Here is a 27611-nt window from a genome sequence, read left to right as displayed (position 1 = left end):
GTGTCTTTTTCGCACACCATTGTGTCTTTTTTCGTCATTGTGTCTTTTCGCACACCATTGTGTCTTTTCGCTTATCATTGTGTCTTTTTTCGTCATTGTGTATTTTCGCACACCATTGTGTCTTTTTGCTTATCATTGTGTCTTTTTCGTCATTGTGTCTCTTCGCACACCATTGTGTCTTTTCGCACACCATTGTGTCTTTTTGCTTATCATTGTGTATTTTTTCGTCATTGTGTCTTTTCGCACACTATTGTGTCTTTTTTCGTCACTGTGTCTTCCAACTCATCATTATGTTTTTTTAAATACTAATAACACCATTGTGTAATAATAATATGTAAAAATAATGATAAAATAACAACAAACTATCTAATACATAAAACACAATGATTAATACATGCTACACAATAACTTAAAACGTAAAACACAATGGTGAATAAGTATAACACAATGACCTAAAACGTAAGACACAATGGTGAATACGTATAACACAATGACCTAAAACGTAAGACAATGGTGAATATCTATAATACAATGACTTGAAACGTAAAACACAATGGAAACAACATATTACACAATGACTTGAACGTAATATACAATGAACATAATACTATTTTTCTCAAATTAAATGAATTTGTCATATGTCAATCCGAAGAAAAGGCAATGAACATATTACAAATTGACTAAAAGTTAATGACGAATAAAACGACACAATGACGTAATTCTTTGTTTTAATTTTTGTCTTTAATATGAGTACCAACTGAAAAATATAATGATCAAAATCTATAATACAATTAATATGAAAACTCAACTAAAAGACACAATGAACAACAAAAAAACACAATTAAAAAAACCCATTAATTTTTTTTATATAATAATATGATACTCATATTAAAGTTAAAAAAACGCTTATTATTATGGTGAATTTTTTTATAAAAAATAATGTCGCATGAAATAGTTATGGATATTTTAAAATGATGGGGAATTGACATGTGCCTTGCATGTGGAAAGAGAAAGTCAACAAATGTGGGTTATTACCTTCATGCCATTTTCATCAATTTTTATTTATTGAATTAATCTCAGTCATTCAAATTTAAGATCAATGGACTGTCTTCCTTCCCACTCTTCTCATTTTTATTGTCCGTTGCATTTCAACTTTACCATATGTTTTGAGCAGTTTTTTAAAACTGAACTGGTTCAACTGGGATTCAGTCACCTGACCAGTACGGTTCTATATAGTTTGGCTTGGTTCTTAAAAAACCAACCGGTTAAAAGCGGTTCACCTAGCTGACCGGGTAACCAACTGGTTGAACCAATAACCTGTCCTATTGATTTTGAGTTTTATACCGGTTTATTTGTCCACCACCTCCGCTCGGGTTACCGGGTCGGTTGAAAATCAAATACCCTTGGGCTTGGGCACACGGCACCGTTTGTTTGTAAATGTAATCGTGTTTTCATTTACATACAGAGGTCTGTCTTCTCCGATTGATCAAAATCAAAGAAGTAGAAAGCAAGGGAAGAAATTAATGGATTGGGGAACAGTATCAGTGGAAGATCTGGTGGAAGCACTGAAGGAAGTGGAGTGGTCATCGCCTCCTCGCCCTCTCAACGAGTTCTTCTCCAAATTCACCATCCCACGCTCTTCCAACAAATGGAACAGTCGCCTCAAGTGTAATCTCTACTAGTATGCTTCTTCTTCATTAATACCTAATTACTATTACTTCTATTAAGAACCCTAGATATCATTCTAACCTTACTCTTAATTTGGATAGAGCTCTGATATAGTTGAAAGTCAATTACGCTTTAAATTGGGGTAAACAGTTATTTTTTTTTGAGTTTTTGTATTGCTTATGGAGATATTATTGTGTATATTAGGTGCGTTTTTGTTGTAAGAAATTGGGAGCTCACACTTGATGATAGTTGCTAAGCAGTTAGTTAATGCAGAAAAATATCAGATATCTTGACCGATATTTGAGATATCGGTTATCGCGGTGGGATATCGATAATTCTAATATCATGTAAAATTTATATATATATATATATATATATAGCAATTTAACAATAATAATTTGCTATACTCTCCTCCTACCATTAACAAATTATTAAGACTAAAACACTAACATTAAACACTAAACAATTAAGACTTAAAACACTGCTATATGGAAAATCGTTGATATATCGGTCCAATATCACCGATATTATTGGTACTCATATTTTACTGAGGGACTGATAACCAATATATATCTGCAATGTCGACTGCATAGGATAGTTTCTTACTTTCTTTTGTGGTTACTATCTTTGAAATTGTTGAAGTATTTGGTTTGCTTTGAGTTTATACAATTGGAAAATACTAAACCTTAAATTGTGTGTTCAGTAACTCAACTAAGGTTATTGCTACTTGAAGCTTTAGTAAGATGTTTTTGATTTTCTTGCTTTTAAGAGTTTATTTGTCGGATATATTTTGTTTGTTAATATGTAATTTTGTTGTGTTTGTAATAAAATTTGGTAAACTCTGTACAAATATTTATAATCTTTTTTTTCTTTTGTGATTTTTTTGCAGCTATCGGACAAATTATTTCCTCATGATTCTGTTTATTCTTGGTAAGCTAACTGATAAAAAGAGATCCACGTTTGAGCTATTTTTGAAGTTGTTTATAAATGTTATGATGATAAAATTCTCATGTGTAGGATTGGGATTTCTTAGGAGACCACTTGCAATTTTTGCAGCTTTGTCAACAGCTCTAACAATAGCTTTCTTAAATGATAGGTACATCACTCTTGATCTGTTATAATAAGCGTATTGTTGTTTATGATATTGATAATTGACATGCTATAATCTTTAGGTCTTTTGTTCTCTTTTGCATTTTTCTTTGATGCCATCTTTTATTATGTTAAAGAAGTTTTTAGGCTAGCACAGTTTATATTTAGGAAGATTAATAACAAGGGAATCCATTTTCTTATCTTTTCTTATTTAGTCTAGCATGTATAATATGAAATTAAGATAGCACATAAACTCTCTTAATCTTTTATGGATCACAAACAATTCTGAAATATTCCAAAAATAATACCAACATCAATCAAGAAATGACCAGAAGTTTTTAAACTTTCCAACACATTAATTCAATAAGTTGATTTAAGATCCCGATTGGCTCTTCAAAAGGTTCTCTCAGAGTAGAAAAAGAGCTATTTGGAACAGCAAACTAAATTTGAAGATGTAGACATGTAGTTGTTGATCACACATATTCATTTTCCCTTTTTAAGTCTATTTTCTATGCTGATCATGCTTTAAATAGTCGTGGAAATGTTTCTGGAATGCATATATAATAATGCGGTTTAAAATAGTAAAAATATACTAGAAATATAATCATGAAAATCTCAATGGAAAGTTGATAAAAATAAGCACGTCTTTGAATTTACTGTGTCCGGTTTTGTAGGATTGTAAAGTTTTATAGGCCGTATTTTTCTGTAAAGAACCATCTAATTTACATGAAGATATGAACATATCCACTGGGGATATCAAAGAATTTAAATTTCAAACAATAAAAACACTTGACAATGTATTTTATACGTATAAAAACCATAACGTTGTATAATAATTATTAGCTCTGATAGTTTGATTTTTTCATTTTTTATGTGCTCAGCAATGTATTTTATACGTATAAAAACCATAACATGAATTTGTTGTATGATAATTATTAGCTCTTCATCTCCTTGGTCACCTGTTTCATGTATTTTTTTATAAGTGAAACTTTGATGACACACATCCTTTGACCATATATCCACCTTTTGATGTATGCTAGTTATATAATCAATCAATTCATAGGCGGGATGCAGTTTAGCAGATTCTGTACTCGTGAAGTATAATCATTTTTACTTCTTATTAACACACTCCTTGCTTTTATAGCTTTGCAGGCACATTTAGTGAAAAAGTAACAAGAACTGTGAGGCGGTTTTCTCCACATTTAGCTGCAAAAATGAGGCCTCCACTAATGTGAGCTTATTTTTGTCTTTTATCTAATTATAAACGGGTAATATTTCTTACATGGCCATCTGCAACTTACAGGCCTGTTCTTCGTGGACGCCCTTCTTCTAAAAGAGCAATTTATATATGTGGACGGCCTCGTTGGCTATTTGTTTTGATGTTTTCTGTTGGTATGGAAACGCTTTTTTATATTGTAATCAGTTTTTTTTTGGTGAAATCTTGAAAATGTACCCCTTTGTTCTTTTCAGTGAGTCTCATTCTGTGGTTTGTTTCTTGCGGTCTCTTGACTTTGTTGTGGGCATTGGCCGTCGGTCTTCTTGGTATATTTTAATCTTTTTATTCCATGAATAATATGAACTTTAATTAAAATAAATAGATAATGGTGGTTAATAGTTTTTTTGATCTATTCTCAGCTACTATCATGCACGCAAGCTTTCGGACACCTAACCTGAAAGCTCGTTTGAATACATTCCGTGAGGAATTTCGTGCAGTTTGGCGCAACTACAGTGATATATAGTCACCCTTCCTGTAGGTACTCATTTTTCTGAGCTTTGACTTCACCTTAGTAGAATAAAATATGTTTTGTTATGGTGCATGTTGCTTTCTTGATCTCTTGTCTTCTGATATTGTTCATTTATTTTGGTCTTGAGCCTGTTATACACTTTTTCTTAAAGATTGTATATTATTTACCAAAATTTGCAACTATGATCTTGTAAAGGTGGAAAATGGGTGAGTTGGTTAACAAGTCACAATGGGCAGTTCTTTGATTCAGGTGGAAATAGGGCAGTTGGGTTGATCGTTGACGAGAAACGTCTACTTTGCTCCCCTCTCTTATGTATAGCATATGTTAAAATATGACCACAAATATGTATTATTAGAGTCGAATCATGTGTCTATTCCATGAAGCTAGAGAGTCAACTTTTATAAGTTTAGCTTCTTTTAAAGTCTGAAAGACTTTACTTTTGATTTGAGATTTTATGATGACTGTCCCAGAAGTTGCCTTAGTGAAAACACCCAAAACTGACCAACGCCTAGGTCCTTGTTGATCAGTATATGATGGCTTTAATACTTCACTAGACTCCATAAGTCAAAATTTTTTTACTTCATATGTTATAAGCCAACAATCTTTCACTGAGAGGCTGAGCATCAAACCAACTGCCATCCAAGAGATGCAACTCTAGTAAACATGTATCTGCCTCGATATATCTTGACATCTTCTCATTTGTCATCTAGAGCACTAGTTGGAGCTATGCATAGCTTCACCTTATCTGTTGTCGTCACTTTAGTATATTTTGCACTTTACACTTTGTCACATTAGAGTACAATATTATCTTTTTCATTCTTTGCCAACCTTGACAAGAAATTCTTTAATCATCTGAACTCTTTGCTTGCTTGTGCTATCTCCTTGTATACTAGTTATATATTTGTCATAATTAAAAGGTATCCATATGTAATATCATAAAAGCTTATTCTCTGTACTTCTCTCTGAAACTAGAGAAATACTAATGGGTCATTGGGTCATCATAACTACTTTATGTGTATTGAACTGCATTGACTCTTGGCCCCTTTATTCAGTGTTTCCTTCGTTCTTTCAGCAAAACTATCCTATTAAGGTGTTTCCATGACTATTTTCCGCATCCTAATTGTATTCACAACAAACTAATTAATAAACTCTTTCTTGTGTTATTTACCTCTTTATTATCAAACTTCACATGTAGTGATGTAACCTTTATATTAAAGGTAAAAAATCAGATTTTCTTTACAAAAAATAGACCTATGCCTTTTATTGTGGAATCAATAATCATCAATTGAAGGTGGCATGGTACCGCAATCAGCCTGTTGATGTAGGGCCATAGATATAAGTCAAGTCTCTTATCACTAGCATGGATTAATACACCCGAATCCATAATTGTACATTCAACATCTACAAATCAAGGCATAACCAAACTCTTTATTGTACCATTTACATCTTTCTGTTCACCTTTCATGATCAGAGCCTTCAGAGGTAAAAAAACAAGCCCGGAATTCTATACGGGCCAAACCTGTTTTTTAACTTTAGCTCACTGCAGTCAGATTATCAATGTTTGTTTCATAGAGAAGTCTAACTTTCGCAAGACCAATATTTATTTTATTAAAAAGTCTGCTTTCTTAAGGTCAGTTGAGAAAAATCAACTTTGATTTGTTTTACACGACAATCCCTAAAGTTGCCTTAGTGAAAACGCCAAAAAGCTGACCAACGTATGGTATTTACATACTTATATTACTTTTATTACTGATGAATTGTCAATAATACCCTTCCAAGAAAAACCGGATAGGTGAACTCTTGTTTTGTATTGTTTTATTTATTAACATTCAGTTAGTTATGTAGGTACATGTGGTGGTATTTTGAGGCTGGACTGATGCTGCTGTCGCCAAATAATCCTCTGCTCAACATAGCACACCTGCTGTGGCCTATAAGCCGTCTGAAGCTCTTATCTTCCAACATTGCTTTAGATAAATGTTTGTTTATATAATTGCTTCTGAAATTATTTCCAGTATGTTTTTCAAAATTGGTCCGTCTTTAGTGGATATTGATACCGTGCTTGCTTGAAGGCTACTTGATGTCTTAAGTGTAAAACTTATAGCAAAATGACTATGTCCAGGATTCTCTTTTATGATCTAAGATAGTTTAATTTCTTGACATTTTCATACCCAAGTTATGACCTCATCTCCATATCAAAAACAAACTACATTAATTTTAACTTTTTTTAATTACTTTAAATATTTTAAAAATTATATATCATACTCTGATGTTATCTAATAATTTAGTATGTGCGACTTATGTTTGATAATCGTATATGATATCTAGAGGTGCATAAACTGAAACCAGTTTTGGTTACATAGGCTCCGGTATGGGTCAAACTTCGTCAAAAGGGGCTATAGTTGAAACCGGTCCAGGTTTGAAACGGGTTTTTAACCTGTTTGGGTTTGACTGTTTTACATCGGTTATAAACTATAAAGGTATAGGCCAAAAAACCGAACACAAACAGGCGAGGTGGGTCGTACTTAACCGATATTGCCAAACTATTTTTTCTTTTTCTTTTTTGGCACCTCTAGTGATATCAGTAATATCACAGTTAACTTGGTGGGGATAGACGATTCCCGATTAATGTTAATGACCATAGATATCCATTTCTTGCTCATTAATCTGGGTTTAAACTTTGGATGGGTTAAAAATAATACAGTTTTATTTTTACAAAATTGTTTACAAGTTAGAACTATATTTTAAACTAATTTATAGATGTTTTTAACTCATTAACCACCATTTCGGCTGACATCTCTTACAGTTCTTTGGTTTTTTTATTTTTACTTAAAAAGTTGAAACATCAGAAGCATAACACAATTTTTTAATAGATTGGTCAAAATTCCAACCAATTTACTAAAATTACTTTTCTTAAAATGACCAAAAACAAACACACACCAGCAAGTTTCAAACCCCGAATCACAAGTTTACCAAATCCATGACAAACAAAACACGAAAACTAACATAAACGCTCAACAACCATCAACTCAAAACATGTCCTGCCAAATACCTCCTCTGGTATTATGTACCAAAGCTTCGGTCTCCTGCATCTCCAAGCCCCGGGATAATCATTCTGAAAACGCCATTCAAACACGAGCTTATAGTAACTCATTAACACATGATTGAATATTGTCGGTCTCATGAAATTACTTACCCATTGTCAGTAAGAGTTGGATCAATGACTCCGGCATAGACATGAAGCCTGAAGAAATTATTAATAAAAAAACATCAATTTTAAAAGATAAATAATTAAATATCTATCATCTAGTGTCAGGTTTAAAGGTTTCTATTAACATTGTGCCCGGGATACTTTTCGCTCAGCTTTTTGAGCGCTGGGGGGCAGGTCACAGCACATACCTAGTAACAACACCCGAAATCTGTGTTAAAATGTTGGAACTGTTTATAACAGAATACCAACTGTTTCCATACGTACCACTTTGATATGTTGGTTGTCAACTCCGCGTTCCTTAATCAGATCAATGGCTGTGATTACAGTGCCACCTAAAGAAATGATGGTAAAAATAGATTTAACTTAAAGTGCATATTTCATGCATATAAATGCAAACAGTCTTGCCTGTTGCTAGCATAGGATCAATAATGAACACCCGCGTTCCTTCCGAAAATTTTTTAGGTAACCTGCATAAGAAAAGTAAAAATGTCGGAATATATTAACAGATTTTGCAATATCTTTCGGCAAATTCCTATCGCACAAAATGGCTTCTAAAAATTATGAGACTTGTAATATATATCGAATCGGTTGGGATATATTTCTTACTTGTTTAGATATACTGTTGGTTGAAGTGTCTCCTCATTTCTGCTAACCCCTTAATTTAATAAAAAAACAGAATTAAGTAATTACATTTACATCAATAAAAAACTAATTATTATTACCTAGGTGGAATGTGTTAATTGCTGGTAAGATGGATGATGCATGCTCTGCAAGAGCAAGACCAGCTCTCAAGACAGGAACAACCTACAAAAGTGACTTCATTTTTATTCCTAAAAAATATGAAACTAAACTTAAATATTAATAAAAAAACGATTAATACCGCTACAGGCTCCTGTGGATCAATGAATTCTACCGCAGCAGGCCCGAGTGGAGACTGAATCTCCCCTTTAATTGTAGGCTGCAAAAATAAAAGAAATTATATGAATCTAACACGAAATTTACGAGTTTGAGTTTAGTCTAAACGGAATGATGCATACGAGCCAATCTCTAGATGCTTCATACATAAGCAACCTTCCCAATTCAGCCATGGCATTCTCTACAAACAAAGTGACAAAATTATTTAGAAAATATTTAAAGAAAAATCTCAAAAGGAAAAACAAGAAATTGAATTAAAATTCAATTGCATGTCACAATATTCTAGAAACACATATGCATAATCACTAAACATGATCCAACTGCATGTCACATTTAAGAAAACAAACATGCATAATCCAAACAAACATTAAAAAGTTAACAGCATTAGTGCTTACTGAAGACTGGAGATGGTGTGTGCTTGTTTCTAAGGACTGAAAGCCAGTGTTTGATCAAAGGATGAGGAGGCACAACAACCTGCACAAAATCAAATAAACTTAAGGGTGTTTATTAAACTAAAAAGCATAGTTTTGATGACATGGGAAAAGTAAAGTACCAGCATTCTGGGGTCGGACACAGGGTTGTTCTGTTCAGTGGTGGGTTGTGACGGCATGCTGCTTATTAATACAAACTGTTATGTGACAAACAAGTGTAGGACAAAACTAGGGCTAATTTGGGTACACAAAAAAAGTAGAGATAAACCCGCAATGTAACAGCCTACATTTACTACATGCATCCTAGTCATCACTGCCACATCAGCTTTTTACTCATCCTTCGTACATGCATCCTCTCTTCTCTTTTTAACTCCAACCCATCCTTTCCACATGCAACCTCTCTCTTCCATATCATTATTTCTTTTTAATTTTTCTTTAAAAACTTTTATTTTGTAGTTTTAAAAAATATTTAATAAATAAATGTAAAAATATATTTAAATAATAAACAATAAAAAAACAAGATAAAATTAAATAAAAATTAAACTTGCATTACATTAAAAAAGTTACATTTCCTAGAAAAAGTAAAACACATATATTTAAATTAAAGTAGAATTAAGATTAAAAATCAAAATAAAACTTAATGAAACCATAACCTAAAATTAAGCTTTTTACTCGGGCAAATCTACTCTTCATTAGCTTCATTAGCTTGCTTAAGATTCCAGAGATGTTCCATTAGATCGTTGCGTAGTGCGATGTGAGTATCTTTGCTTCGTAAGGATCTAAACCTCTGCAGATAGTGTGCAAACTCAGTGGGTGCACCTCCATTATAACTTGGTGGCTCAGGCTCATGTTCTTCACGGGACCAATCAATTATCATATGACCTTCATCTTCTACAATCATATTATGTAGAATGATACATGCATGCATTATATCACCTAACACTGGTATGCTTGTAGATCTTCAAGGGCCTCGTATTATTGCCCACCTTGATTGGAGGACACCAAACGCTCTTTCAACATCCTTTCTACAAGACTCATGTCGTCGCTTAAAGTATTGCATTTTAAGACTATTGTTTGGCGGATAAGCGAAACTCTTTACCAGTGTTGACCATTCTGGGTAAATGCCATCTGCAAGATAGTATCCTTGCGTGTACTCATTCCCATTCACAATAAAGTTGCACCGTGGGGCATTCCCTTCTAAGAGTTGATTGAATACTGGTGATTGATTAAGAACATTGATATCATTGTTTGAACCTGCCACTCCAAAGAATGCATGCCAAATCCAAAGGTCGTGTGATGCCACAGCCTCCAGCATAATGGTTGGATGACCATGATCACCTCGAGTGTATTGTCCTTTCCAAGCTGTTGGGCAGTTTCTCCAACCCCAATGCATGCAATCTATGCTTCCAAGCATTCCAACAAACCCATGTTTTTCAGAATGCAATTGTAGCAATCGTTGAATGTCATCTTGGTTGGGCCTTCTAAGATATTGTGGTCCAAAAACCTCAACAATAGACCTATAGAACTTGTGTAGACATTCAATGGAAGTGCTTTCACCAATGCGTATGTACTCATCACATTGGTCAGCTGATGCACCATATGCCAACTGACGAATGGCACTTGTACATTTTTGTATTGGTGAAAGACCTTTTACACCAACAACATCGTATCTTTGTGTGAAATACTTAAAATGTTGACAGCTACCTGGTTTAGAGATTTCCTTAACAATGCGATTAGAAAGACGTATGCTCATCCGAAACCTTCGTCTAAAGAAGCTTTCATTGAATACCGGCTTTGGAGCAAAGTAATTGTTCCACAAACGGGCATCTCCATCCTTTCGGCCTTTATTTATGTATTTTCGTTTGCCCTTCCGCCTAGAAGAACTTCCTTCTTGTGAATCAGCCGCATCTTGAGCATCAAGATCAAACAGCTGCATTGCTAATTCTTCAACATCATTGGAAATGAGATGTTGAAAGTGTTGAATCAACATCATCGGGATGTTTTGTGGGACTTGTTCATCATCTGAACTCATTTTGAATTGTAGATAGAAGTGTTTAAGGTAAAGGGATGTGTGTGTGAAAATGGCTGGTCTAGATAGGTATATATAGTGAAACTAGTCGTTATAAACTAGCCGTTAAAAAACTAGTCGTTAGAAACTAGCCGTTAGAAACTAGTCGTTAAACTATCTGTTAGAAACTGTCCGTTAGAAACTAGCCGTTAAACTATCCGTTAGAAACTAGCCGTTGGGAATTTAAAATTACATTACATAAAAAGAAATTACATTTCCTAAAAATAAAGATAAGAAATTACATTTCCTAAAAATAAAGATACATGAAAAGAAATTACATTTCCTAAAAATAAAAATACATAAAAAGAAATTACATTTTCCTAAAAATAAAAATACATAAGCAAGCGTTAAATACGATTGTAGCCGTATTTCTCGCGGATTTCAGCGCACATTGCCTCGTGTTCGGCTCGTTGAGCTGGATTCATGTAAGTCGTGTCAAGTAAGAGTAATTTTTTTTGTTTCATCTCGAGCTTCTTTTCCTCAATTTCATAGAATTTATCAATTCTATGCTCAAATTTGCTGATTGATTCACTCTTAGCACGATTGGTCGAGGATATCTCATCAATAAGCTTTAGCTTCCTCATGTCGTATTCAGACGACTCTATTCCTGCTTTGCCCTTTAGCTTGGCTTTGGCCTTGTCCCTCCCAATTGGACGTGTTGGAGCAACATGCTGAACTTGAACTTCAAAGTCTTCATTATTAACATCTTCAAGTGATATTGTGATTTCAGAAGATTGACCAAAGTTGGCATCGGAAGCAGAACTCGTATACCCCCCCCCCCCCCGAGCTATTACTTTTTGTTCTTTTAGGTGGTTGAAAACCATGAACATGCGTAGCAGAGTTGTACTTACGATGATCTTTGACAACATTCCATACATGCTCGTATGCAAAAGCAGCAGAAGTCTTGTTAGATGGATCGTTGATATACAATTGTTTAGCTTCTTGGATGTATTGGTCATCTGACCAACCGCCCCTGTAACGAGATTTCACTTGTAGATACAATTCATTAAATCTATTCACCTTAGATTTAAACATATGCCAATGGCTTCGTAGATTGTGAGCATCTAGTGGAATTACAGGTTCACTTTCATTATAGTATTTTTCAACCTCACTCCAATAGGCATCCCTAGTTTGGTTGTTGCCAATGATTGGATCCACGGATTTTGAAATCACACCTTGGGCAAGCAACACCTCATCACTATTAGGCCACTTTTGACGAATCGTCTTTCTTGGTTGCTCGTCATTCTTCTCAGTCACCATCTTGCTTGGCTTCTTATTCTTTATCTTTTTTTTGTGGCTTTGGTTTTGATGGTGATTCCACAAGATCTTCTTGAGTTTGCTGAAACTGAGGTTGTTGCATTTGGGAGGTTTTTTGAAGCTGTTGCCATTGAAGAAATTGTTGAAATTGTTGAGGATCAAAAGCAGGTTGTTGAAACTGTGGCATGACAGGAAATTGTCCAAATTGTGGGAATGAAGGTCCTTGTTGAAACTGGGGATATGGTTGTGCTTGTGAAAACTGAGAAAAGTTTTGTGATTGTGAGAAAAGAGGGAATGATGGTTGTTGTTGTTGTGGGTTTTGTTGATCATCATCATCGTTTAACAAACCAGTGAAAGAAAATTGCTGTCTTAGATCCATTTTGAAAGTGTGATGTTGAAAAAATTTGAGAGTTTGTAAGATTTTGAGGTGAAAAATGAGTTAGTATTAATAGGTATTTATAGGGGGAAAAACTAGTCGTTTTTTTTTAAATATATTTATCAAAAAAAAAATAAAAAATCTACTACTTATCTAGCCGTTAATGGCTTTTTCACTTTTAAAATTGCTTTTTTTTTATTTAATAAAGTATGTGATTTTTTAATAAAAAAATAAATTAAATTATGTGGACCCCACATTAGGGTGCATTTGGGGAAGTATGTGCATCCTCTCCTTCTTTATACTCCAATGCATCATTCTACATGCATCATCCATGTCACCAAGTGCATCCTCTTCAAAGTAAGCATTGGAGAGAGTAAGGGGGAGGTTAAAGATAAGATTGTGGAAAAAAGGATTTTCTTTTCACATAGTTTTTTTTTCTATTATTAATGTAAAGATAATAGCTATATTAATATTAATAATAATTAATAACATTAATTATATAAACAATATTGTTATAGATGATTATCTTTTTAACAACTTCTATAACTACCTCCAACACTCATGTGATTATGGGATTTTTTATAGAGACGTGATGTCAACTGTCGATATTATTTTTGACGTTATAGGTTTGACTCAACTAGGAACATCATTAAGACGGCATCAGACGATGATAGGAGATTGGACGAGTAGGTGGCGTACATTAGTTGGATCTTTGAATTGAACGCGTTTTATATCACCGCACTGTCGTGCCTTCGGGTGAGTGTTCACGGGCGTTGGCCTTAGGTGAGGGTTTTCCCCGGATCTGAAGGCGGGTGTATCCCAATGTAGTGAGTTTAGCCGGTACATGCCATTTGGATGATTCGTTGGTGGTTCAAAAAAAAGGAACACCATTAAGGAGGAAATCAATCACTTTGGTGAAAACCGGATTGAGTGAGGTCTCAAATCAAAGACTATAAAAATCTCAAACTTTAACTATCATCCTATATAATTAGACCATAAGGCGAATTAAAAATATGTAGTTTTTATATGTAACCACACCAAATTGAAGACGACCAGTATTCACTATGGGTTCTGGAGGTGCTAAAGTTGTTTCTTTTCAAGTACAAGTTAATAAGTTATGTTTTTTTAACGATCAACAAATAAAGTTCAGATGTCCGGAGTAAATCTAATGATAAAAGGCGACCCTACACGTCAGCGATCATAGACAACGCTAGGTAACCCAAGTCCACCCATCTCTTGTTTCAGGAAAAACCCGTCGCCCAGGGGTCCACTGCGACAAAACCCGGTTGGTATTAAATTAAACTTGAAACTTTGCCTGCTTCATTTTAAATCTTCACTTCCCCCTGTACTAATTAAGCTAAAGCATTAATAATTATGTTAGATTGGTCAAATGTTTTTTCTATTTATTTTATAACTGCAAAGGTTTTATAATAATAATAATATAATCTATGAATGAAATACTTTTAATATATAGACATTATGTTAAAATGTAAGAAATTAACTATGTAAATTTATGAAACATTTTTTTTGTTTGAGAGAATGAATAGAATAACTAAGGCAGACATTATTGACTTGCCCTGTGATAATATGAACTTCAAGAAGCAATTTGTACTGATCACGTTTTGTGAAGCTAACCTTAAAAAGTAAAAAGCAATGCATTGTGGGAACCGAATAATGTTTGAGTGAGAGTTATCTTATCAAATATCAAACAAAATAAAATATACACAATATATAAAAGTAGGAAACCTTCCGGTGAGACCCCCGGCTCGATAGTAGTTTTGCATCAAGCCTTGGACATAAGACACATAACACTCAATCATCGGGACACCGGCTGACGGGTGCATGTACCCTTTTCTTTCGGCTATCAATGCCACCACATGATGCTTGATTAACCTTCCGCCACTTTTAACGTTATTTTCGCGAGATTAGTAAACTAACGTCAAAATTAGTGCAATTTCACTTTTGCCCACCCGAGGGTTCATATATATATACATTATATGCACGCACCGCAAGCAGGGTGTCTAATTAAACTACAACTCTAATATATACATTTTTTAAAACAATATGATATTTATAGCAGAATAAAACATATATATAAGATATTGATAATTACGATATATTATATTTAAACGAAATAGATGATAAAGGTTTTAATACAAATAATAATCATATTCATAAGATTGATCACTTGTTTGCTTGTTGCTTTGTTGCTTCGACGAGTTGAAATAGAGTTAGTACATGGTGCAATATACCTCCGAATCTAAAATAGATGTTTCTTCGACTCATGACATGTTTTGGATAATGACTATAAGAGGAAGATGGTGTGATCGATAATTATAGGATTTGTTAGAGTATTTGGAGAGCTCGCAATAGATGGATCTTCAAAAATAAGACTATTAATATCGATAAAGTTGTAGATGATATTAAGACGTTAAATTTTTTTATATTAAATTAGGTCGAAATGCGTGGGTCTAGATTGGTGTAGGTGGACAAGTTTGGTGGTGTAATTGTAGTTGTTTGTTGTGCCAGGCCCTATTAGCGTCTCGGTATGAGGGGTTTCGGTTTTTTGTTTTAATGAAATTTCATTTCGAAAAAAAGTTAATAATTTGTGACACGGGAGTTGACTTTGGACCCAGCCTCCGGTTGCGGTTGCTTTGGACCGGGCATACTTATAGGCTTATGGGTCACAAGTCACAACAAGGCTGATTTAATTTGGGCCTGGATCGATCGGGTGTTACTGGCCATAGCCCCATTACCAATACACATATGACACATTACTTTTGATGTGATTGTTTTCTTTTCTTCTCTTTTTGAATTGTTTCGTTGTTTTATGTTGGGCTAGTGCCTTAATGGCCAGCAGAGATGAGCTAGGTACCGAACTGGTATTGATTCAGAATTTTTTAAAAACTTAGCACTGGTACTGAAAATGTTCGGTTTTGTACCGATACCGTAGGAAAAGTTCGGTAAATACAGTTTACCGGTAACGATTTCAAATTTCTCGATACCGATTTTCTTAAAAACTTTATATTGATATCGGTACTGGTACTGAAATACTCGTTTCGGTACTAATACTGGGTGCCATTTGTTCATCCCTACTTGCTAGTTTAGTGAAAGTTTTCCGTTCGAAAAAAAATTACTGTCTTTATTTTTATCATCAACTTTGCTAAGTAAATAAGTTTTTTGTTTTAATATATGACTAGTGCAGTTTTGTAGTTAAAACAATTGTACAAAGGGTTTAGAGTTTGATTTCTCTTAAAACGATGAATTATGGGGTTTTTGTCACTGTACTACTATTATTCCCTTAAATCACGTGCCATCTTTATATTCACGTATATACCTGATTAAAATTTTGTTTAATTTGGTTAACACACCCTCCGAACTTACTTCTAACATATAATAATTATGGCTTATACCTACTCATAATCATCTTGTAAACAATGATTACTTGTGCTATATTAGTTTATTACGCTTGATTTGAAATTTTATTTAATAACATTATCTACTTAATCTTATACATAAAAACTTCTAATTAGTTTAAAGCGCAAATTCCTAAATATTCCAAATTTGTCCCTTCCAAAATAGTGTTTCCAGATTTGTTCATTTTATAGCGCATCGCCAGCAATGTGTTAGGTAGTCTCGCCGACAAGTTAGCTAGCACATAGTCAACGATGTGTTAGGTCTCCAAACACATAGTCAACAATGTATTAGGCCTACAAACACATGGTCAAATATATGTTAGGCAATAAAATACATGGCCAAGGATGTGTTTTGCCTCTTGTTTGTTTTTTTTTATATTATAAGATATTTGGTCAATATTTTCTTCTAACAATAGAACAAACAGTTCATGTATTAGGCGTGACGAGACCTAGCAGCTAGTTTTTCAAAGGTGCAATCAAAGTATCGAATGACGGAATGAGAGGAAACTGTGGAAACGTGGAATTGTGAAAGTATTGAACAAGCGACTAAAGTTTAAAATTAAACTTTGAAGTCAACATAAAAGAGATACATTTAAAAATATTTAAAAATTTGTATATTTTTATATACACACATATTATTATATATATTAAACTAAAAAACAATTCGAGCAAACCGAATTGAACTAAACCAAGCAAAGCGTTGCTTGTGCTTGGCTTGTTTTCAAATCGAACCGATCCGAACGGTTCATTTTTAAACCGAGTCGAAGTTGAACAAGTATTATTCGAGCGGTAACCCTTACTAGCCCAATCATATGAGTAATATACTATTTTATAAATTATAATGTACTCAAGTGTAAAACATAAAAGTTTAACATATGAGCAATATACTATTTTATAAATTATAATGTACTCAAGATTAGAGCATAAAAGTTAATTATTGATGAATTTAAATTGACAAGAGGGGGAAGAGAAATTGAATAAGCAAACTCTAAATTATTAGGAGATGAAAACAACACATCTATAATAAAGTTAGTGACAGTTTTAATAAACTATTTATAAATAGATATAGTCTTTAGGCACAATTTAAATATTTATGATTGATTCTCCTCACATTTTAAATATTCATTATATAGTACTTTATAAAAAATAATATAATTAGTTTGGGGCCGAACGCCGAGTGTGGCATGTGTTTAAGCCTTTATTTGCCGACAACGTTCTCTTATCAACCAACAAAAGTAATTATAATTGAGATTTTTGTTGCTATAAGAGTTTCCTTATTAGATTTATTTAATATGTAAAATTGTAAATCAACGAACTGCATTATGCATTTATAATTCTATGTTAGTAATTATAAAATAATAATAACTATTTTACTATGGATTATTAAAAGGAGAAAAGATCCAATACAATAATGCCTTAACGTACAATAGGTACGCGAATCTATTTTTTCACGAAATCGATCCATGAAATCACATCCAAATATCTTGGAATCGTCAAGACATATCCAATTAATCTTTGGTTCACTGAAAAAAGCCGTTTTGGATGGTTAATCGATCAATTTTTCACTTTTTTCATGAAAACCGTTTTTGAGCGTTTTAGTTTTTGGCTGAGCATTTTAGTTTTTTGTGAGCGTTTTCTGAGCGTTTTAGGGTTTTGTCTTTGTTTTTTGCCTTTGAGCGTCTCGCGTATCTATCGTACATTAAGGCATTAGCGTACAGTAACTGCACCCGAGAGTCTTTTTTTTTCAAAAGAGGATTAAAAGAGTATTATGGTGTTGCAAGATTCTCATAGGGCCAAGAGGCAATGCCTTACTGGGTCACAACAATTTGTTTTTCCCCTTATGTTTTAGTTCACTGTAACAAACGTAACTAAAACCAATCGAGTTCACACAGACTCACTGTCTCAACGATCAGGACCGTTAACGCTAGGGTTTTACCAACGCCCGAACTTTACCGACCGACACCATCCGTTAGTTCATGATCAAAACAACATAATCGGTTGTTTGATTCAGGTTATAACCATGTTTATGCTACTATGTATATAAATCTTAGTTTTATGGTTTTTTCATCTTGGTTTTATGACCATTACTAGTTCAGCTAATCAACTTATAATCATGATACTGTGTTCATCTTGATTAACCTGAAACGAGAATAACCTAACCTGATCTAAATCGATGACCATAACCCGAACCCAATCAACCATATTACATTGGGTCAATTTGCAGGTTGATTTTCATGAAGTTAAACCCAAACAGCTCGAACCCTGAAAAACTTACTCGAATAACGCCCCCACAAACTTCTTTAACGGCTTAAGAGTTTGAGCTCCGCAATGGTGGAGTAGGACCGGACAACATATCGCAAAAAAGATAAAAGAAAATAAAAGAAATTATATTTTAATTTAAGCAACCTTTTTTTGTTATAAGGATTACATTTTAAGATTTTGTTTTGACTGCATTTTTAAATACATTTTAATTAAATTATTATCATACTTAAGTGTTTCGAAAATTAAAAACTTCATCGAATCAGCCACAACGATACAAAACAATAATGAATACTTTTGCATCAAATCACGTGAAAAAAATATTTTATTACTCATTTGTTCTTACAAAACTTATAGCATTTTACATTAACTAATAAGAATATGCTTTGTCACGTGATACATATTTACTATAACGATTTAATTCATGGAAAAGAACATACTGAATATACAATTTTTTTTAAATGTACATATACGCTACACATGATATGCTTTGTAATGTTGCTTTTTTTTTTAAGTTAAAATGTTTATGTTTATTTCACAAAATATTCAGTTACAATAGAGAGACAGATAATGCTGATAAATAAAAATAATGAGACTATGATATTAAAATGAATTATCGAGCTAGTAGCAAATGTTTACTTAAAAAATGTGAATCCCACGTATAATTATTTTTCTCATTCATTGTCGAATAAATGATAAATAAGTTTAAGAGTTAATCATACGAAAATAAACGATAAACTATTTTATGAGTTAATTGTACAAATGGTTCTTGCAATACATTTATATTGTAGTTTAACTCCAAAATTGTGTAATTTTTTTAGAACCGCAAAACAAACGTTAGTCCTAAATATTACGACTTTTATTTTTGTTACAATGATGCTATTGATACATAACCCCATTTGCCATAAAATTTTGGTAAAGTCCTCCATGAAAAAAAGACCATGGTCCGTCACTGAAAGATAAAAACTTATTTAACATACTGGTATCGCTAGGAAAAAGTATTCCGATATAAAATCGTATAATTAACTTCACATTTAAATGTGAATAGTGCTATACGTATCATAACTATAAAGTCCACCCATATATTTATTTCATCAAAATTGTTTTTACATCGACACAGAAAGTAACCGGACAACAAGCTGCGTCGCTTGCCATTTTTGAATGAACTAAGTTATTTAAAAATAGAATAACATTTATAAATTGTGAAGTCATAACATTATTATTCATGACCCATTCGACACGACTAAGTAGCTTTACAACCTCAGGCGCTAGGAAACACAGTATCAAATGCGATGAGTATAAACACATGTTGATTGTTAAAATACGTAAGCAAGTTTTAATACAACCTAACCTGCCGTAAAAACATACTATCCAAGCCTACAAAAGAAAAAACTCTTTATCATATTTACACATCCATAAATGAAATTTATTATATATGGAGTAAATTTATTACACACAAACCTTTTTGTTTAAACTAAAAAAAATATATTCATATATTAAATGTAAATCTTCTATGCATTTAATTCAGAATTTTATTATGTTCATCAATATTAACTATAGTATATGCCTTCGTCCCAAATTTTATTATTCGTATTATAACTTTATATTTATGTGTAATATTTTAATAAAGAATGAATATCTTTTCAAACATTGTAATTTTTGTAAATCAAAATTGTTTTAAATACATCATAAAAAGTACATTATATCAATAAAAAAATTATTTAACAAATCTATTTTAAAACATATTTTAATATTAAATGTAAAGTTTAAGTTAAATCTAACGTCGTTCGTTCTTAAAAGTGTTTATTTCTACAAGAATGTCCAACCTCATATTATTTAACACGTTTTAAAATAGAGCCATCACCCCTCTATTGTTGCCGATCATTACCACCACCACACAACCATGTTTTAAACTTTAGTGATTTAATTAAAAGAAAACATTTATAAATGACCTGATTAAACAATTTCAAAACTAAGTTAGTATTTTATAGATTAATCATTTAACTAACACAGAAATGTAAAATACTTAAGACACAGACACGTCACTCTGTTAACATAATAAACAAATGATTATAATATTATTTCACATAATAATAATAATAAATTGCATATATATATATGGACTATGGAGTAGGCAAAGAAGCCACACTACAGGTGCCATCTGTTGGAGCCGTATATCGTTCTTCCTCACTCACTCACTCACTCTCAAACCACACATTCAGTGTGTGCATTCTCTCTAGCTAGCTATCCATTTACGGCGGCCATGGATTCTACTCGAGCTTTCGTCAAGAACGTCAGGCGTGTAGTCGTCAAGGTTTATTATTATTATTATTATTATTATTATTATTATTATTATTATTATTATCATCATCATCTTCTTCTTCTAACCATTTCCGATCGATCTGTTTCGTTTATTTATTATTACAGATAATAATCATCATAATATCTGATCGATTTCCATTTGTTTTTTTGATGGATCGTTGATACCTGGATTTTCGACTCCGATGATTTATTCATCTCTGATTTTTCGGATCCAGATTTCATTTCTTTCTTATAACTGATTTTTTCCTATTTCTTTCTAATTTAATTTTGCTGTGATATATGTATATAGATGAATGACACTTGGCAACCTTGCCATGCACATGATAATGATATGATGATAATTGATAACAACGACTCTATATCTGCTCCGGATCGGTTTTATTTGCACTCATATCTGAAATTGACGACAGATTCCGATTTCATCTTTATATTTATATTTATATGTGGCCACACCATTATCTCTGTACAAGATTATATCATCCACATATTCATTTTTTTAAAGATAAAATGCTTCATATATTTTTTTTATTTGTTTATTTACTGCAATTGCATCTCTTGTTTGTTTGGGCATATAGTTTGCTCTTAAATAGTAATAAAAGGACTAGAATTTGTATTTATGACTAACAGATCTGCATAAAAGGGGAAAAATTGATCTATTGAATTTTCTACTTAATTAATGGCAAAATTATTTCGAAATGTATTAAAATTTGAAATGAAATTTTTTATGTATTTTGGAATGGAGAGAACATGAAATAATTATCATTATGAATACCATGCCTATAGTCTTGTTTGTCCTATTTAATTATCATATATATGTTGTGACATTGAATATAGAGAGGATGATTGAAGTCAATGTTACTTTTGGGCTTTTGGCTTTTTGGCCCCTTGTCATTTGGGTTTGTCAGGAAATAATTTGTCTTCTAATTTTGCTATTGAGATTTGTGAGTCGATGAATGCGGATGTTTGATTACCATCATGAAATGTGAATTAACTAGTGTGCCAAATATGAGTTTCTGAGATCGATGCAAAGATTTCGTGGCGATACGTGTTTTTTTACTGTCAAAAATAGGTTATTATTATGTTCTTGAACCAAAGGCTGTTCATTGCATAATGAAGTTAACACAGAAAGCTAGGTTCCTTGCAATTGCAAGTGAGGATTTGTGGTTAAAGGTTTGATTTTGATTTATTAATCCTAGCTTCATTATTGCAGGTGGGAACAGCCGTGGTCACCAGAGATGATGGAAGGTTAGCTGTTGGTCGGCTTGGTGCTATTTTTGAACAGGTATTTTCGACGGTTTTCACGCAAAGAACGTGCTTAAATTTCAAAAATAGTAACATTCCATATTTAGTCAATGTACATATTATAGCATGATTCTGGAAACAAAAGGGGAAAAACAATCCTATCATCATCATCATCATCATGATGATGATAGGATTGTTTTTCCCCTTTTGTTTCCAGAATCATGCTATAATATGTACAATCCTATCAATGTTTTATAATTTAGGATGTTCCTTATTACTGAATCTTCCATGTAAACTTGTTTTAACTACCACTTAAGCATGCCAGGTAGCTTAAATAATATGTTGCTTTCCTTAATTGATACAAATATTTTCTTTTAAGTGAGTTTGTTACATACTGAAATTCCCATATATGATGCAACCTACTAAACTTATGCACCAAATAATTGTCTTGCAGCTTGAAAAGTTGAACTCGCGAGGCTTTGAAATCATCTTGGTTACTTCAGGTGCTGTTGGAGCTGGCCGTCAAAGGCTTAAATACAGGAAAATGATCAACAGCAGGTCCTATCTGTCTTATTCTTTTTATTTATTCATAACATATGAATATTCATAGAATACATAATTGTTAACCTCAGTTAGTTAGTTAGTTAGTTATCCCTTCTGATGATTTTTTACTGTAGTTTTGCTGATCTCCAAAAACCACAAGTTGAACTTGATGGAAAAGCGTGTGCAGCTGTTGGTCAAAATGGCTTGATGGCCTTGTATGACACCTTATTCAGTCAGGTAAAATGTTAGCTTGTTTGAAGTGAAACCAAAAGAACACACATATGGGCATTTTGGTAATTTGGTTTGTGCTCACACAATGTTCTTTTGCAGTTGGATGTGACCTCCTCTCAACTCCTAGTCACAGATAATGATTTCAAGAACGCAGATTTCAGGGTTCAACTTACCCGAACAGTGGATTCATTGTTAGATCTTAGAAGCATTCCAATTTTCAATGAAAATGATGCAATAAGTACCAGGAGAGCTCCTTATGAGGTACTTATACAACATCATGTTACATAATCTTAATTCTGTATATTCATAGATATGAGTAATTCAGAAAAATTCTGTCTTTCAGGATTCTTCAGGTATTTTCTGGGATAATGACAGCTTGGCAGCTCTGCTGGCAATGGAATTGAAGGCAGATCTTCTTGTTTTGCTGAGTGATGTGGATGGTCTTTACAGTGGCCCCCCAAGCGATCCGCGCTCAAAGCTAATTCATACGTATATTAAACAAAAGCATCAAAAGGCGATTAGTTTCGGAGATAAGTCAAGGATGGGAAGAGGTGGTATGGATGCAAAAGTCAAAGCTGCAGTCAATGCAGCTTATTCTGGTACACCGGTTGTCATTGCTAGGTATCACATTCTAGATTCTAGATCCATGTGTCGCATTTATACGACTATAACTCAACATTATTTGATTTCGGTTCTTTTACCTTATCTTTTCATTGCAGTGGCTATGTTCCTAATAATATCATAAAGGTTCTGAATGGAGAATGCGTGGGTACTCTGTTTCATAAGGATGCACATATGTGGATTCCAGTTACTGAAGTTAGTCCACATGAAGTGGCAGTTTCAGCTCGTGAAGCCTCTCGAAGACTTCAGGTAAAATACTTCTTATGCTTATAGTAGCTAATCTGTTCTCAACTTTCTGTTAATTAAGTTGTGTAAAATACATATATGCACATAACACACACATACGCACATGTATATGTATATTCTGTATGCCTATTCACATACATATGTATATTTTGTATTACAGGCACTAACAAGTGAAGAAAGAAAGAAAATCTTACTGGATGTAGCTTCTGCATTGGAGGCAAATGAACATTTTATCATGCTTGAAAATGATGCTGATGTTGAAGCTGCACGTGATGCAGGATATGATGAAGCTTTAGTAGCTCGTTTAGCTTTAAAACCTAGCAAGGCATGTATCCGCTTTTATTTCTGAGAATCTTGTTTCTTTCTAAATGGGAAACTATATATTTATTTGTCATTATTATCCTTACTTAACGTGATTTTTGTGTTAAGCAATGGAATCCAACACGTTTTAGTTATTTTTGTTTTTTTTCCAGATACGTGCTCTTGCAGAATCTGTGCGTAGACTAGCAGAAATGGAAGAACCCATTGGTCAAGTTTTGAAGAGAACCGAGGTGAGTGTGGAAAATTAAGGGCATCGTTTGGCTTTACTTTATGTAACCGGGTATCATATTACATTATATACATAGTAACTCAGCATTAATAATTGGCAGTAGTTATAACACATATTTTGCTGAGGTTATGTATAATATGATTGCAAACACACATGTATTATTATTTGTTAAACACACATTTACTAATAATTAATGTGCAGCTTGCAGAAGGGCTCATATTAGAGAAGAAGTCATGTCCTTTAGGTGTTCTACTCATTGTTTTTGAGTCTCGGCCTGATGCATTAGTGCAGGTAATAATAAACTCTTTTACTAGTCACATATATATTTTTCTTTATGCTTTTACTAATTTATAAGAGTTTTAGTGGTATACTCTTTACATGTTAATATTTGGTCTTCTTTCAATGAATTTGCAGATTTCTTCTTTGGCAATACGTAGTGGGAACGGTCTGCTATTAAAAGGAGGTAAAGAAGCTAAAAGGTCAAATGCGATACTGCACAAGGTTTGTTTCAAAATCTTATTTTGATAATCACATATTATAATTAGTTATAATATTCTAAAAATATGCATGCTTTGCAGGTAATAACTTCTGCTATCCCGGAAACTGTTGGAGCAAAACTAATTGGATTATTGACAACAAGGGAGGAAATCCCGGAGCTGTTAAAGGTGTGTGAAAATGTCTCATGCTTTGTAATCGATTAAAAAATATATGCTTGATTTAAATATTCTAATATAACACCTTTTTTTTCTCCCAAAAATATTTTAAACAGCTTGATGATGTGATAGATCTTGTGATTCCTAGAGGCAGTAACAAACTTGTTTCCCAAATAAAGAGCTCAACGAAAATTCCAGTTCTTGGCCATTCTGGTAAGATGAATTTTGAAAAAGCTTAACAATTGAACAAATAAATTAATAATTTAATTATAAATTCCCAAATGTTTCATTGCAGATGGAATTTGCCATGTTTATGTCGATAAAGCTGCTAATTTGGAGATGGCAAAGAAGATCGTATTGGATGCAAAAACAGATTATCCAGCAGCATGCAATGCTATGGTAAACCTAATAATCAATATCCACTTACAATTTACAATTTTAAGTTATAAGCGTACGCTTATTACCACTTTCGGATTTGCAGGAAACACTACTGGTGCACAAGGATTTGATGGCTAATGGAGGGCTGCAAGAGCTTGTTAAAGAACTTGAACAAGAAGGTATTTGTGCTTGTTCACATTTCACTTTACTGATTTAAAAATATAATACACTTTTATGCATTGTACACGATAAATATGTATTGCAGGTGTTACACTATTTGCTGGACCGAGAGTGAACGGTGTGGTTAGCTTTTCAAGGGCAAATACATTCCATCATGAGTACAACTCCAAAGCTTGCACTATTGAAATAGTGAAAAACGTTGATGAGGCCATAGAGCATATACACAGTTATGGAAGGTATGTTAAAATTGTTTTGATATCTTTTATTTCTAAAATTTATCTTCTTGAAGGGGATGATAACTTTTTTTCTGTCTATTTCAGTTCCCACACCGAGTGCATCGTTACAGACAATCAAGAAGTTGCTGAACACTTCCTAAACCGAGTTGACAGGTATGATATGAAATTAAAACGCTTTTATGTCGGTTTCATTTATTAAAGATATCACAGAACAGTTTTTGCTTCATTTGGTAAGTTAATTATTACTTAAAAAATAGAGAATGTTTTAAATCCTTCCAGAACAGTTAACCGAGACCATGTTTTCTTTAAACACAAATATACTAGTACTGAATCAACCTAACAACCGGATCAACACATTTACAACTTGATCATTACCCACTAACCTGTTTGGCATGTTTAGATAAATGGGTTAAATAGTTCATTTTCAAGTTAAACGATTTTAACTGTGTTTGTGACACAGTTAAATATTCGGGTTGAACACCTCAAACTGCTAACCCAACACATACATTCCTAGTATTGATTATGCATTTTTAAATTTTGGCAGTGCTGCGGTTTTTCACAATGCAAGCACACGGTTCTGTGATGGAGCTCGTTTTGGACTTGGAGCGGAGGTATGAATCTTTAAATCATTTACAACATTCATCTCAACACGATAATTGTTCCATTCTCATTTTATATTATTGTATTTTGTTAACATTTCCAAAAAACAGGTTGGCATCAGTACAAGCAAAATCCATGCTCGAGGTCCAGTCGGCGTGGAGGGACTTTTAACGACAAGATGGTAAGCAATATATGATAGAATCATCCAAACCGATCGTTGACTAGATGAACTAACGGTTTATGTTGTTTTTTTTGGTATTTGAACAGGGTGTTGAGAGGTCAAGGACAAGTGGTGGAGGGTGACAAGGGAGTTGTTTACACCCACAAAGACCTTTTAATGTCTAACGGTTGTAACGGCCACTAGACTTTCGTTATTGTTCCGGTAGTAATTTGTGGTTTTATCTTTATGTCGGATCTGGATATTGAACGAAAACGGTAAAGTTGACATTAATAATGTATTAGTGACAGCCTTGTTACATATATCTAGTCATGTGTGATTTTGACTTGGAAGTTGATTTGATCTTTCATTCTTGTGAAGGCCAAATGGCCAAATGGCCAAGTTTGAATCTCATTTGAAATGGGTGTGTATGGCCGGGCCGGGAGGGGATTGAATTTTTGGCATGTTATAGTGTGATATGATATGAATCTAACACAAAATCATTTGCGGTTTAATTTAAACGGGTCCCGGCGGAACCAACAAACGCAATTAGCTAATTGGTGTGTTCAGGTTAATCTAAGGAGTTGAAATATTTAACTTGTTTATTTTTTTAATTAAAAATTATGTGTTTTATATCATATATTAAATCATTGGTAATTTGTGCCAAGGTTTAAAAGTTAAAAAGAGTAAAAGGACATGTCTATTTATATTTTTGATTAGAAATTTGTAATTTTTATCTCTCTGACAAGATTTTGGGTTTGTGTCATGTTATAGTTGAACATGTCAACCAGCATACAAGACATTACTCCTTGATGAGACTATGAGAGCACGGGTAGCTATATCTCAAAATTGAATGAACTCATGTAGATGTTGATTGAAATGAATAATGCAATTAGTTTTCTCTCTGATATTTATCATATACGTTTAAAACGAAAGCCTAAAAGGTATCTCTTTGTTGTAATGGAAAAAATGTTGGTTTGTTGAAACATAGGTTTGGGGTTAAATACTTAAATTTCCATGGGTTATATTCTTTTTTTGTTTTTGTTTTTTTTACCGAGTTATATACAAATTATCTAATCTAAATAAAAATAAATGGTGAACGAATCTTATAACATATATGTTAAAACATATAGGTGAATGGAGTAGGGTGATACATGGAAGTCACGGTACCAGTGCCATTGCCAACTCCTAGCTTAGACCACCCGTAGTGGAAACGTTGC

The 27611-nt window shown here is 33.2% G+C and overlaps 4 protein-coding genes and 1 pseudogene across 4 annotated transcripts; 2 read left to right on the top strand and 3 right to left on the bottom strand.

Moving 5' to 3' along the window:
* The first annotated feature begins 1505 nt into the window (after positions 1 to 1505).
* On the top strand, positions 1506 to 6665 carry LOC143598631 (PRA1 family protein A1-like). The gene is made up of 8 exons (XM_077076799.1): positions 1506 to 1681; positions 2558 to 2598; positions 2686 to 2764; positions 3902 to 3988; positions 4061 to 4149; positions 4228 to 4299; positions 4393 to 4511; positions 6348 to 6665. The coding sequence occupies exons 1-7, from the start codon at positions 1524 to 1526 to the stop codon at positions 4494 to 4496; spliced, it is 630 nt and encodes a 209-aa protein (XP_076932914.1). The 5' UTR covers positions 1506 to 1523; the 3' UTR covers positions 4497 to 4511; positions 6348 to 6665.
* A 1403-nt stretch (positions 6666 to 8068) lies between these two features.
* Positions 8069 to 9471, bottom strand: LOC143598635 (uracil phosphoribosyltransferase-like). The gene is made up of 7 exons (XM_077076803.1): positions 9377 to 9471; positions 9021 to 9118; positions 8748 to 8806; positions 8591 to 8668; positions 8433 to 8514; positions 8317 to 8365; positions 8069 to 8177 (listed from the first exon to the last, which is right to left on the bottom strand). The coding sequence occupies exons 1-7, from the start codon at positions 9469 to 9471 to the stop codon at positions 8069 to 8071; spliced, it is 570 nt and encodes a 189-aa protein (XP_076932918.1).
* A 267-nt stretch (positions 9472 to 9738) lies between these two features.
* On the bottom strand, positions 9739 to 11088 carry LOC143598634 (protein ANTAGONIST OF LIKE HETEROCHROMATIN PROTEIN 1-like; annotated as a pseudogene).
* Positions 11089 to 11471: 383 nt separating this feature from the next.
* LOC143598633 (glutathione S-transferase T3-like) lies at positions 11472 to 12384 on the bottom strand. Its single transcript, XM_077076802.1, has 2 exons — positions 11919 to 12384; positions 11472 to 11830 (listed from the first exon to the last, which is right to left on the bottom strand). Exons 1-2 carry the CDS (start codon positions 12382 to 12384, stop codon positions 11472 to 11474), a joined length of 825 nt encoding a protein of 274 aa, XP_076932917.1.
* Positions 12385 to 20684: 8300 nt separating this feature from the next.
* LOC143598628 (delta-1-pyrroline-5-carboxylate synthase-like) lies at positions 20685 to 26775 on the top strand. Its single transcript, XM_077076793.1, has 20 exons — positions 20685 to 20746; positions 21965 to 22036; positions 22451 to 22554; positions 22674 to 22776; positions 22870 to 23031; positions 23114 to 23391; positions 23490 to 23640; positions 23798 to 23962; positions 24111 to 24188; positions 24389 to 24478; positions 24602 to 24688; positions 24766 to 24852; positions 24957 to 25053; positions 25136 to 25239; positions 25322 to 25397; positions 25484 to 25634; positions 25719 to 25787; positions 26179 to 26245; positions 26345 to 26415; positions 26502 to 26775. The coding sequence occupies exons 1-20, from the start codon at positions 20696 to 20698 to the stop codon at positions 26596 to 26598; spliced, it is 2160 nt and encodes a 719-aa protein (XP_076932908.1). The 5' UTR covers positions 20685 to 20695; the 3' UTR covers positions 26599 to 26775.
* The last annotated feature ends 836 nt before the right edge of the window (positions 26776 to 27611 follow it).

The sequence above is a fragment of the Bidens hawaiensis genome, unplaced genomic scaffold (genome assembly GCF_021521415.1).
Source record: "Bidens hawaiensis isolate Kalapana, Puna unplaced genomic scaffold, B.hawaiensis_p1.1 tig00050600_1, whole genome shotgun sequence".
Lineage (NCBI taxonomy): Eukaryota > Viridiplantae > Streptophyta > Magnoliopsida > Asterales > Asteraceae > Bidens > Bidens hawaiensis.
The sequence above is the reverse complement of the archived record's forward strand: the minus strand, read 5'-3'. Positions and strand labels throughout refer to the sequence as shown.